The sequence below is a fragment of the Quercus robur genome, chromosome 10 (genome assembly GCF_932294415.1).
Source record: "Quercus robur chromosome 10, dhQueRobu3.1, whole genome shotgun sequence".
Classification (NCBI taxonomy): Eukaryota; Viridiplantae; Streptophyta; class Magnoliopsida; order Fagales; family Fagaceae; genus Quercus; species Quercus robur.
The window spans coordinates 47,336,935-47,350,061 of NC_065543.1; the positions used below are offsets into that span (position 1 = coordinate 47,336,935).

Sequence of the window (13,127 nt, forward strand, 5' to 3'; positions counted from 1 at the left end):
TACAGAGCCAAAAGTTTTTGTATGAGGAAAATAGTTGGTCACATTTTGTAATTATTACTTATAAACTCAAGATCCACCTGGTAAAAATATGGGACTTGACACACATTCACACAGCACACAACATACTCAAACAATCTAATCCATTTTAATTGTGCAAAATAATTAAAATTTATCAAAGGGAGAAGAAAATATGAAGAATTTCTTGTTTTTTTTTTGGTCCTTTTGGTAAGTATTTGAAGGACTTCTTTGTCAGTCATCATTTCTAGTCTCTATCTTTATCCAAGAATAAGTGGTGGCAAGTTAAAATGTATTGTACACAAGTATTGATGTATACATGTATGTACATCTGTATACATCAGTTAATATTTGGAAAAGACGTTTGGCTTGTTTCTAGTTGTATTTGCACATCGAGTTATCATTTTTTCGTAATTAAGTTTTTTAAGCGCCCATTGAATGTTGTGCGGTTCCATTTCACGTGGTGTGGGGACCTAGATGGATGCATGAAATCAAAGAAGCTTCTTTCTTATCCTTAACTCAACAATTATCAAGAGAGATAAGGGGATCACAATGCCCAATCATTGCACACATTTTCCCACAACCACACATCAGAGAGAGAGAGAGAGAGATCACTTTCTAAAATTCTTTTTCATCCCTGGTGACATAAATAACACAGTCACACACATCCATCAACACATCCCCTTGCTCCTTTTAGGAGAAGTGATGGAAAATGACTTTGCAATGAAGCAACAATTTGTGTTCCTTTCTCTTTCTCAGGCACATTGTTTAATTTGGTAATATTATATATGTATATGAAAAAAAAAAAAAAAAGTACGAAGACATGTCGGAATTGCATCATGTTCAATGCAAAATTGCACTGGACACAAGCAGTATCCAAAAAAAAAAAAAAAATGCAATCTTTTTAGATGTGAAAACAAGTTTGAATTTGGGAAATATCAAATAATCACATTTACTAGGGACAACAATTTCAAGTTGCTATACACTCATTTTGCTTAACTTGTTTTCAAATTATCCAAAATATTGATCCTTGCTAACTCTTTACAGTTTCTTTATATATTAAAAAACCCCTACAACTACAAATCAATATTGGAACATATATATTTCCCTTACTACATAATGACACATAAAAATCTATATAGCTATTGATGTTCTGATATATAACCAGCTGAGGAAGATGAATAAGCAAATGAGCAATGAGAAGAGCCTTGGAGGAGTAGCAGTTGAGCTGGTGTCACCGACGATGATGAAATTGAATAGGATGGCTTTTCCATCTTTTTCAATGAATTGCTATTCAGCTTGTGGCCCTCATTTCCTATGGTGGGCTCATGTTGAATTTCTCTTAATAATGCTGCCACATCTTTCATTGTCGGTCGATCTTCAGCACGATTGCTTGTACATAGGAGGGAGATTCCTAAGGCCTGTAACATTTCTTGAATTTGGGTGTCTGGATGGCCTTGAAGCTTGGGGTCTAGAATCTCAACTGGGTCATTCTTGCTCTTCAGGTGGTCACGTACCCATTGAATCACATGTTGCCCATCAGGAAATGATGGATCCACCGGTCTTTTCCCGGTTATGATCTCTAGTAAAACGACCCCAAAGCTATATACGTCACTTTTTTCTGTGATCTTTAGCATACAACCATATTCTGCAATATAAACCATATGAAGGAAAAATAAAAATGTTAAAATTAACTCAGTTCAATTTTCACATATATGAAATGATCAATTTGTGTCACCAATTATTAGAGGCACAGGTACAAGGTACAAGTGTAAATAGTGAAAATATAAAATCCAAAAGAGATCAAGTATATCACAGCTAAGTAGGGCAATTGTCTGGCCACATAAAGTGTGGTGTTTTGGACTATTCACGGTACATATGTCAGATGCTATACCAAATTTCTTGTTCGGAACCAATTCACTTATTGTTCATGAAATACTCTCAAAAGCTCATGGACTATTAGTATGGTAAATTAAAAGGACTAATAGTATGGTAAATTAAACTTAAGACTTCCGAGTTTATATCACACCGCAAATTAATGAGCTCAGCACACATACAGGGCCGGCTCTATGGTGGAGCAAAAAATGCAACCGCCTAAGGCCCCAAGTAAAAAAAAGGCCCCTAAATTTTAACCAATAGGATTATTTATAATCAATAAATAAAATAAATTTTTTTATTAGATGAAAAAAATAAAAAAATTGAGAAAAATGCAACGTCGTCCACAATATTTTTCACAACACTTGTACAACTAATGCTAAGTAGCAAGTTATTACACCTTATTGTTGATGGCAAAAAAATAATTATAGTGATATTTTCAAATAAAAAACAAAAAACAGTTTAAAATCTAGGATTTGTTGTAAAAAATATTGTGAATGTTGCACTTCTAAAAAAAAAAATAATAATAAGAGTTTAATTAGCAAACTTTTACTAGTTTTCATCTAAATCTACCACTAACATCACTGTTTTACTTACCACTATCAATCTACCACATCAACAAGTATAAAAATTAAGTCAAATTTTTTTTGTCTTAAAAATTCAAAAAAAAAAAAAAAATTCTATGTAGTTCATGTTAATTAGTAGTAATTTTGCATCTAAATAAGATGATCAATTTTCGCCTTAGGCCCCCAAATGCATCAAGCCGCCCCTGCACACATATATGATATACCCCATGGAATAGTTCACTTCACCTATCAAATACAAATATGCATGTGCTTTACAGCCAAATATATGAGGAACAAACAAAGCGACAACAAACAACTATCATAGAAATGGAAGTGTCCAAAAAAGTGGTTTTATCCCGTCTCATCCTATGTTAGCAAAGGCCTTACGTCACTAACCAGTGATTAACTCATTAATCACATTACTAATCAAGCTTTTAGTATCTAACAACTCATAAATCACATTTGTCTAATCAACATAATCATCTCCTAAACTAGATAATTAAATTAGTAGCCTAATAATAGTAACAAATTATATCCAAAAGAAAAAGGGTAAAGTTTGATACATACCAGGAGCAATATAGCCATAAGATCCAGCAAATTGTGGAATAGCCGAGAATGAATTATTATTGTCTTCTACAAACCTTGCAAACCCAAAATCAGCCAAACAAGCCTCATACCTATCCCCTAACAATATATTGTGGGCCTTCACATCCCGGTGCAAGATAGCAGGCACACAATCATGATGCAAGTAAGCAAGCCCTTCAGCCACACCTAATGCTATCTTGAGCCGAATCTCCCACTCCACTAATCCTGCGCACCCCTCATGTAACAATGTGTCCAAATTACCGTTAGCCAAGTAGTCATAGAAAAGCAGTTTCGTTTTTCTATTAGCTCCCCAACCTAACAACCGCACGATATTTCGGTGTCGGATTCGTGCCAGTGTGGCAATCTCGGACGAAAAAGCCGATGCAGACAACTTTTCTGATGACCGAAATCTTTTAACGGCAATCATTAAGTTTGACGGGAATATTGTGGCTTTGTAAACGATCCCAGATCGACCTCGGCCCAATATGTTGCCAGGTGTCAATGATTTTGCCACATCGGAAATTGACAGGTCTAATTTCTGGTAAAGTGTCACTTCCCATGGTGGGCCCATTTCCACATCAGCATTGGGATCGTCTTGGGCCCCACCAAGGCCTTTCTTCTTTGAGTTCACCACGATATAGAGCGCCGAGATGAGCAAAGCGCAAGCAGCGCACAATAGAACTATCATTGCCACACGCGCTGCCTCGGCGCGTGTACGAGATTTTGGAGATAATTTGGGATTTTCTGAGTTGCAATCGTTCGCGGCGAAGCAGAGAGAGGGGTTTCCGGCGAGGACGCTGAGAGGGAGGCTGGCGAAGAACGAAGTGTTCGGCACGCGCCCTGAGAAGTTATTGAAGGAGACGTTGAGGACCACGAGATTTTGAAGGTCCGCGAGATATTGGAGATCGCCGGAGAGATGGTTGTGAGAGAGATCTAATACTCCGAGCTTGTCTAACCCAGCGAACTCCACCGGAATCTCGCCGGCAAGTTGGTTCCAACTCAGATTCAATGCAATCTCCAGCGCAGGAATCTTCCCCAGACTCGCCGGAATATTCCCCGACAGTTCGTTGCTACTCAGATCTAACAACTGTAACTTCGAAAGCGAACCGAGTTGACTCGGAATCGTACCAGAAAGCTTGTTCTTCCCGAGAATGAGTTTGGTGAGTGAACTCAGCGATCCAAGACTCGGACTCAGAACACCTTCAATCAAGTTATCCGAAAAGTCAATATACTGCAATGAAACAAGGTGGCTTAACTCACCGGGAACCTCTCCGGCGATCAAATTCGAATGCAAATCGAGAAACGTCAAGTTTCGGCAACCCGAAATCTCGGCCGGCACGCCACCCGATATCCGATTCGATCCGAGATCCAAGAAATCCAGATTCTCCAAGGCGCCAATCTGTCTCGGTATCGGCCCCGTAAGCTTGTTTCCATTAGCTCGGAACCGAATCAGAGACGAACAGTTTCCGATACTTTCCGGTATCTCGCCCGATAAATCGTTGGAGAGAAGCAACAGCTTGTTCAGCTTCTTGAGCTCGAAGATTCCTTGAGGAATGTTTTCGGTTAAACCGTTTTGGGACAAATCAACGGCTTCGAGATTCTGACATTTGGAGATTGAAGATGGAATGGGACCTACCAGCTGGTTTTGCCACAAGAAAAGCAGCTGAAGTTTCGGGAGGTTTCCGATTTCGGGTGGTATCGTACCGGCGATACGGTTGTTGTCCAACTCGATGTGAGTGAGCTCTGTACAGTTTCCGAGTTGTGCTGGGATTTCGCCCGATATCTGATTCATGCTCAGCTGAAGTTCCTGCAAAGCCGATAAGTTTCCGAAACTTTCCGGAATGTTTCCGGTTAGCGAGTTCATCGAAACGTCGAAAACCGTTAAGTTCTTGCAGTTCCCAAGCTCTGATGGAATAGCACCCACCAAGCTGTTCTGCCATACCAGAAGATTTCGGAGGCTTTTCAGGTTTCCGAGACTTTTCGGTATTGAACCGGTGAGTGAGTTTTCGTAGAGGTAGATGTTTTGGAGGGCTGTGCAGTCGCCGAGTTCAGGTGGGATTTGGCCGGAGAGGAGAGTTGTGTAGATGGCTATGGTTTCGAGCTTCTTGAGGAGGCCGAGACTCGGAGGAAGGAAACCCGAGACGCTTGTTTCGGCTAGGCCTAACATGGTCAACTCGGTACAATTCCCGATTTCTCGGGGTATAAGGCCTCCGAGATTCTTGTTTCCACCGGCTCTTATCACCTGGAGGTTCTTCAAGTTGCCTATGGAACTGGGTATTTCTCCATTGAGCTGGTTGTCATAGAGAGTCAGCCATTTCAAGCTTGCGAGGTTGCCAATTTGAACCGGAATTGAGCCTTCTAGCTGGTTTGAGTTGAGGTGGATTTCTTGGAGCTTAAGCAAGTTGCAAATCTCAGATGGGATTTCGCCGGTTAGCGCATTGTCACTCAAGTCCAAGTAATACAGTTCATGTAGTGTAGCAATCTGTGTTGGGATTGAACCCGTGAGGTTTGTACTAGAAAGTACAACCTTGGTTAATGAAACCAATGAAGAGAGATTAGTTGGAACTGTACCATATAAATCCAAGTACCTTAACTCCAATTCCACAACCTCCTTGTTGATGTTGCAAGTGATTCCAGACCACCCACATGGAGTTTCATCACTTGGGTTCCAATTAGACAAGGCCACAGTGGATCCATTTAGGCTTTGCTTCCATGAAAGAAGAGCTTCGCCTTGTGGATTAACGGCGAAAGCTACAGAAGGGTTCAAGAGGGAAATGGTAACAATTGTTAGGAAAGAGAAGAGGGTGTTCCATGGATTTACAGGCATTACAGCTATGCTACAAAGTGTAATGAGAGAGGAAGAAAGTACACAAAGGAAGAGGGTTTGGTTGGTTGAGTTGAGGCTAGGGAGAGAGACAATGGGAGGAACCAAATCATGTCTTGTGGACTACAAGTTTTTTAAGTGGTATATGTATAAATAAATTGAAAGACCCAGAATCCCCGGATCCAAGAACAGCTAGGCCATGATGTTTTTATGCAGAGAGAAATGAAATTTTAGATGGTTGTTTTTTAGCATTTGTTTATGGTTGATGATGGAGAAGAGGTGGGGGGGGGGGGGGGGGGGGGGGAAAGGAGGGATAACTGTTTTTTTTAATTCAAATGGAAAGTGGGAGAGCTTGGTGAGAGTCACTTTTGTCTCTGATTTTCTGGTGTGAACTTTATCCTTTTTATATGTGGGTTTGTACAAAATAATCTTAATTTTTGTTTTTGTTTTTTTAGTTTAAAGAAAAGAATTGAGAACTAAAAAAAAAAATATCAGTAAGTGAAAAGGTTTTGTCACTTGCTGCATAATTTGGCCAATTAGCACTGAGGGGTCTGAGTCAGCCTTGTCTAGAGTAGAGTTGGATGAGTCTACTACTACTAGGATTGAGACCACTTCACAAATTTTAGTTCTGGATCCAAAAACATTTAATTTTCACTAGAAAGGAACTTATAGTTTTACTGATGATAATGATATTTAAACTTGTATTAGTGGGTGAGGGTTCATTTTCCAATTTTGTTTCATTTGGAGCCTACAAAATTTCTGTATTGGAGGAACAGAAATCACTTCAGATTGATTTTGAATCTATGTCCAAAAATATCCCTTCAAAGGTTTTCAAAAGCTGCAAAAAAGATTTGTTGGAACAAATACAATGCTGCATTGTTCTCTGCTCTTACCATAACCTGTAAGTCCATTTTTATCTAAATTTTGGAGGGGACTTAGATCTTGATCATTCATATGGGATACAGACCTTAATCCTGTTGTTGAACTTGTAACAGTTTCAGATTTAGATCTATATTAGAAAAATATGGACTTAGATCCAGATGCTTGTAAACCTACCTCTTTGAATCTCAAATAAATTCAAGATGAAATCTATGACATGGTCCATTTGTCCTATGAAATTCATATGCTAATTAATAATATGCTTATTATTTAAAAAACAACACTCTCAAATGAAATTGTTTGTAACCATTGTTTTTGTCATGTACAAATTCAACATTTTTAATGTCATCCATGACAAGAGCTAAGGTGCTGATTCTGCAGAATTTGTATTAAAAAAATGGGGCTTTGTTTTCAACATAATTAAATCCCCATTGAGGTTTCTAATTAAAGTAACAAAGATGTCACGTGATTTACAGGCCATACTGAGAATATGAATCATTTTGTTGTGGGATTTTCTTCACGATTTAGAGTCACACATATTGGCTACCTCGTGACTATGCTCTGAGGTTGATATTATTATATTCGAATTACCTTACAAATGTGTCCAATTAGGAATCTAAGCACGAGATGGGGAGGGCTGCACATGAAAGAAAGAGAGAGAGAGAAGAAGTAGATCGTTGCTTAAAGAACCCAAAACTGCCATGGTATAGGACAGCTTTTGGTTTATGAAAAGTGTCTTTGTTTTGTCGATGGCAAAGAGGAAGAGACAAGCAAACCCCATCAAAGTAGAATAAGTTCCTATTACATCTCTTTTCTCTCTTCCATCACTATTTCTTACTATAACCATTCATGAAAAATCATTACAAATCAAAAAAGAAAAAAGGAAAGAAAGAAAGACATAACTTCAATTTGCAAGATTCAAGTGAATACTTAGCTGATAAACGATTGAAACTATGTTGTTATGATCCGAAGAAGCTTTAGTCATATCTGTGTCATATTTCAAAAAAACTAGTCAAGTGACTATTAGAACTCCTCGTGATTGTTGATACAATTTAGTAGGACCGAATAAACACTCGTTGTAGGATTCAATGCATAACATGCATTTATCCAATTTAAAACCCATAATTGGCGGTGTCACAATGTACTAAACTAAGTTCCAACTAAATAGGCATTTTGGAACCAAATCATTGGATATAATTGCATGATTGATGAATTGTGCAAGCAACTGGGCAAGCATTCCTACTACAAGTTATCTTCTTTTGTTTTGGGTTGGAAAGTTTGCATGTAATGAACCTGAGAATGGTTGGTCATTTTTCAATGATTCACAAGCACATCATGTGCTTATCCGTGTCATGTGTTTTTTTAATAATATGATGGGATTTAAGAATAAAATGTAAACTGAGGTAATAATAGAAATTCATATATTCCAAGTGACTCAAAAGTTTGATATCAATAATTGAAGAAACGATCAATTTAGTTTTATTATGTTATAGTTTCCTTATCTGCAAAGCAGTAACTTTAATTGTACCCTTGAACTTTTGGGAACGATCCTTCGCCAATTTCCCATTGTCTCTTATCTAGTAGCTATGTTTTTGGGTGTAATTTTATTATATTATATTTTTTTGGTTAATTGTAATCATCCCACCCTAAACTATAGGAGTATTTATAATATGACCACAAATTGAATAATATTTTAATCAACACCCTCACTTGATGTTAATTTACATTATCCATCTCTCAACGTATAAATTATTGTACAATTTAATAGTTTAATCTATCCATCATCATCTACGGGAGTTTAGAATTGTGCATTCTAAAACTTTGAGAACATTTGCAATGTACACCAAAAAATTGTAAGAGAATTTACAACCGTATGTTATATAAAGGGAGACGTGGCCATTTTGGACATGTATTTGCCAATATCTTGTCTAGTGCACCAAAGCATTAAATGGAAGCTATAATTTTTCTTTATAATTCTTAAACCTTTTCTATGTCTTTTCTTGAGAAGTAGGAAGGAAGCGACATCGCCTTCCAAACTTTCCACAAATTTAAATTTAGCCCTATGTTTGAGTTATATTTTACAACAAATATATGTGTCTCCAAATTTTCATATCTCCTATATGAATATCTTAAGTGTGTATTTTCTTAATAATTGTTATTACTCCAAACCAAAATAAAAAAGATGGATTTCCTATAGGACTCTATATTTAGTGTGTTTAATTTTATTTTTAAAAAAATATTGTTAATTATTTTATCTCTTAAAATTCTACCTCTGTGCCACTGTTTAAGTATGATACATTTATCTTCTGCATTATACAATTGCACAATATTTTAATTTCTCTATTTCGCTTCAAATTCTAATCTAGGGATTCACTATAGCAGTTTGGCCCCTCCAAAACAAAAAATCAAGACTTCACATTTCCACGTAAAAATGATTGAGAGATCTTTTCGTACTGATTTTATATATCTACTAGTCTCTTCACACGTGCGGATTTATACTTATAACAAACTAGATAATTGAGCGGTACAAAACATCATTTTTTGGGCCATCTAGAAGAAGCTGCACCATTAAAAAAAGTGATAACGTTTTCATATCAGATACCTATCAGTCATCTGACATGACCTGATAATGGCTTTCAGTGAGCACATAAGTGGGAGATTATGTACATTCCAATTCATTAAGCACTAAGCAGTTCTAAGTGGTTACCCAAAGAAAATCATTTTCACACATATACTGCGGCTGCCCCTTGGAATTACAATGGAAGTGTTTTATGCAGAGTTATATTTTGGAATCCATGAAGAAATCATTTTCACATAACTAGGATAATTTTTTCTGTGGTTGAATAAGAGATCTAGAATTCAATTTCCGTTTACACCTAAAACTGATTAATGTTTTGGTTTGATAATAAAGAGTTATCATTAAAAGCAAACGTTATATATCGAAACTTTCTTAAAAAAATAAAGGATAATTTTTTCTTTCTTACACTTTTTAAGAGTTGGGGGTTTTCCATTAAGCTTGTTGATTGTAATGGGCATTACTTTTTGTTTAATGCTGTGTGAGTATATATGGAAATAAAGCAGCACATAAGTATGTGATCATAAGAGAGCTATGAGAGGCTGTGGAGAACCATTCAAATGGTCAGTGCTAAGGAAAAAGTTTAGCTAGTTCTAGAGTTATATAGAGAACTAAGAGAATAAGATCTCGTGTCTGATAGCCAGGTTCAGGTGAGAGAGGTCCCTCTCTTCATGAAACTGACATGTGGAAAGCTCACATCCTCTTAGAAAATAATGATCAATGGTGATGATGTTTGATCGTAATTCATAGCAAGTACACTACTGGACACACTTGGTTCATTTGTCTGCTCCCTACTTTATTGCTTAGCATGCATGTAATAATGCCAATGGCCTTGTAGTCAAGTGGCACCCGGGTTTCTTTGTAACCTCTTGCTTGGGGTTCTATCCTTTGCACTTACTAAGCAAAAAAAAAAAAAAAAAAAAAAAGAGCCATGCATGTAATAATGATGTACAGATCAACACAAAAGAAAATGATCCTCTCTCCATGATAGTTTCATTTCATAGTTCATGTAAAATTACATACTATTCTCTGCAATGTTAGATAAGAAAAAGAAAAATTTAACTGTGAAAGAAACTTTCTTCATTTCCAATAAAATCAAAATGATCATTTTCCGTACAAAAGCTTAAATAAATCTATTGGGTTTGTGTTTTATTCTTCCTGGCTTCATGGACCCATCACAATAATTAGAACATTCACATCAAAGATGTGAAAAATGCTAAAATGCTATTTTATAGCTTAAAATCTTGAAATATGCTTTACATCAAAGATGCTAAAACTAAAAAGTAGTAACACCTTATTGTAGCAAGTTGCTACTATTTAGAGCATCCTCATCAAAGATTTTAAAAAATTTACCATTTAGCATCTCAAAAACTTACTTTATCAATTTTAACACCTCACTTTACAATACATCCAACATCAAAAATTTTATATTTTTTACTATTTCATTAAAATATTAAAATTTTTTTTTTCATTCTCATCTCTTTCACTACCAACAAACCCACTGCCATTGCCAACACCCACTATCACCACCGCCCACAGCCATAACCACAGCCACTACCACCAACCACAACATCAACCCCTAACCACCAAAAAGAAAAAGAAAAAAAGTTCATCCCTTCTTTAACTTTGTAGCACACACCCACACACACAAAAACAAACCATCAGATTCTAATTCCTTGGTCCTCCCATGGAAGACCTGATCTGACGGCACCGTCAACAGCTGATCTAGTTCCGCCTCTTCGTTCCATGAACACAGACATGGACACCACTTCCCTCCCTGTCGTCATCTTCTTCCACGGCGGTGGCTTGACTTTCCTCTCCCCTTCCTCCTTCGCACTCTAGAACCAAAACACAATCCCAAAACCAAATCAAGACCCAAAATCAAATCAAACTCACCCCAATCTGAACCCACCACAGAACTATAGCCAAAACCCACCCCAACCTCTCCAATGACCACCACCCCAGCCTCTCCGGTCTCAACCCCAGCCAAGAACACCGACCACGCCGACTCAAGAATGACGCCTCAAGAACACCAACTCAACCCAACCACACCCAAGACCCACAAACTCGAGATGTAGAGAAAGGGAAACAGAGAGGCAGAAAGAGTGAAAAAGAGAGGGGACAGAGAGCACGAGAGAGAGAGAGAGAGAGAGAGAGAGAGAGAGAGAGAGAGAGAGAGAGTGAAAAGGAAAGAAAGAAAATAATAAAAAATAGTAGTAGCTTGCTACAGTGAGGTGTTAGTAATAAAACCTCACTGTAGCAAGTTGCTAAAATTTTTAAGATTTAACACCCATGATAAAGATGGGTTTTTATGATTTAAGGTGTTAAAAATGCTAAAAAATAGCATTTAGCATTTTTAACACATTTGATGAAAATGCTCTTATTATTATTATTTTTCTTTTTTTATCACTTTCTCTCTCTTTTGCCGTGCCTCTTCTCTTCTTGCTTGCTCACTCCCAAGTGCAGGAAATCGTAGCAATATAATTCTCGGAGTACCGAGGTCGAACCACAAAGAGCAGGGTAAATTCAAAGACAATATAATTAAATAACAGTTTGGGTGAAGAAGAAAAATACTTTTGCTTGGTGATTGTTAACAAGAATAATAATAAAAACTGATTTAAATCAATAATGTAAATATTAGGGCATCGGGGTTTTTCCCTATATCGATATGAAATTCTTTGTGATCTAAGAAAATATTTATTTCATAATTGATTGTTCTTATACAAATAAAAATTTATGATTCGATTGAACTGAGACAATTCAAGAACGCATGATAACCTCGATTAATAATACGGTTAGAAAAGTTTTCAAAAAAATCCATTCACTTTAAAACCTGATTTCTATTTGAAACTATTAGAAATTCATCTAAACAATAAGAAAAATATGATTGAACTTATTGAAAGCATGGAAGAACTAATACATCAAAAGAAATTTAATTGAACAATGAAATATGTTGTTGATAAAATTCTAGAAAGAATCACATTGGATATTCATATCGTATAGAAAAAACATAACCCCTATCCCTAGCAAAGAGTTTAGGTTGCCATTAGAGAAAGAAAAATACAAGGTTTTCTCTGCCAAAATTCGTTCTGCACAGCCTCCCTTCCAAAACCCTAATGTAAAAAGTGTCCAAAGAAAATACAACATTTACTATTTTAATTTCCGTCTAGGTTTACAGTAGTAACTTGTGAGTTAATTTCAGCCTTCAAAAATTGAGAATTTCAAAAAACTCAAAACTGGAAAGTTGTAGATATTTAAGTCACGGTTCCAACCCATCTAGCTTTATGTCAATTGGATTTTTGAGAAAAGAGATACGCCCAAAATACTGATCAGTGCTTAAATCAGATTTTTCCTTTTCAGATTCTGCCTCTTTGATTTCTTTCCTTATTTGAAGCTTCCAATCATGGTAGACGATCCAAGCACTCCAATTTCACCTCCTTAAACATTTAAATATGGTCCTTTAGCTCCATTTTAATTCTAGTTTGGCCTCAATTCTCTCACAAATTCCTGTAAACTCCTCTTTCTCACATGATTTCCTGAAAGTAGAAAATTACATACAATAAATAGCATCTTATTTAAGAAATTATATAAAAATAAATAATAGGGACTAATGCAAATCATGGATTAATTATACAAATTAAGCATAGTAATAAGGGGATAACACCCACATAAATATATAACAAGTATACATTTTAAGGCGTTATCCCTTATCTATTTCTTCTCTCTTTCTCTTTCACTCTACCTCTTCGTCTCTCTTTTTGTCTCCTCCCCCTTTCTTTTTTGACTCTCACTCTCTTTCTTTGACTGT

The 13,127-nt window shown here is 36.5% G+C and overlaps 1 protein-coding gene across 1 annotated transcript; it reads right to left on the reverse strand.

The window, feature by feature from the left end:
• Window positions 1-942: 942 nt before the first annotated feature.
• Window positions 943-6,178, reverse strand: LOC126701571 (leucine-rich repeat receptor-like serine/threonine-protein kinase RGI4). Its single transcript, XM_050399770.1, has 2 exons — window positions 3,024-6,178; window positions 943-1,663 (listed from the first exon to the last, which is right to left on the reverse strand). The coding sequence occupies exons 1-2, from the start codon at window positions 5,866-5,868 to the stop codon at window positions 1,158-1,160; spliced, it is 3,351 nt and encodes a 1,116-aa protein (XP_050255727.1). The 5' UTR covers window positions 5,869-6,178; the 3' UTR covers window positions 943-1,157.
• Window positions 6,179-13,127: the final 6,949 nt, after the last annotated feature.

Excerpts from the sequence above, each read along its gene's own strand:
- LOC126701571 (XM_050399770.1), bottom strand. The coding sequence starts at position 5,868 with ATGCCTGTAAATCCATGGAACACCCTCTTCTCTTTCCTAACAATTGTT. Across the intron at positions 1,664-3,023 it reads TTATGGCTATATTGCTCCTG|AATATGGTTGTATGCTAAAG; the intron begins GTATGTATCAAA and ends TTTATATTGCAG.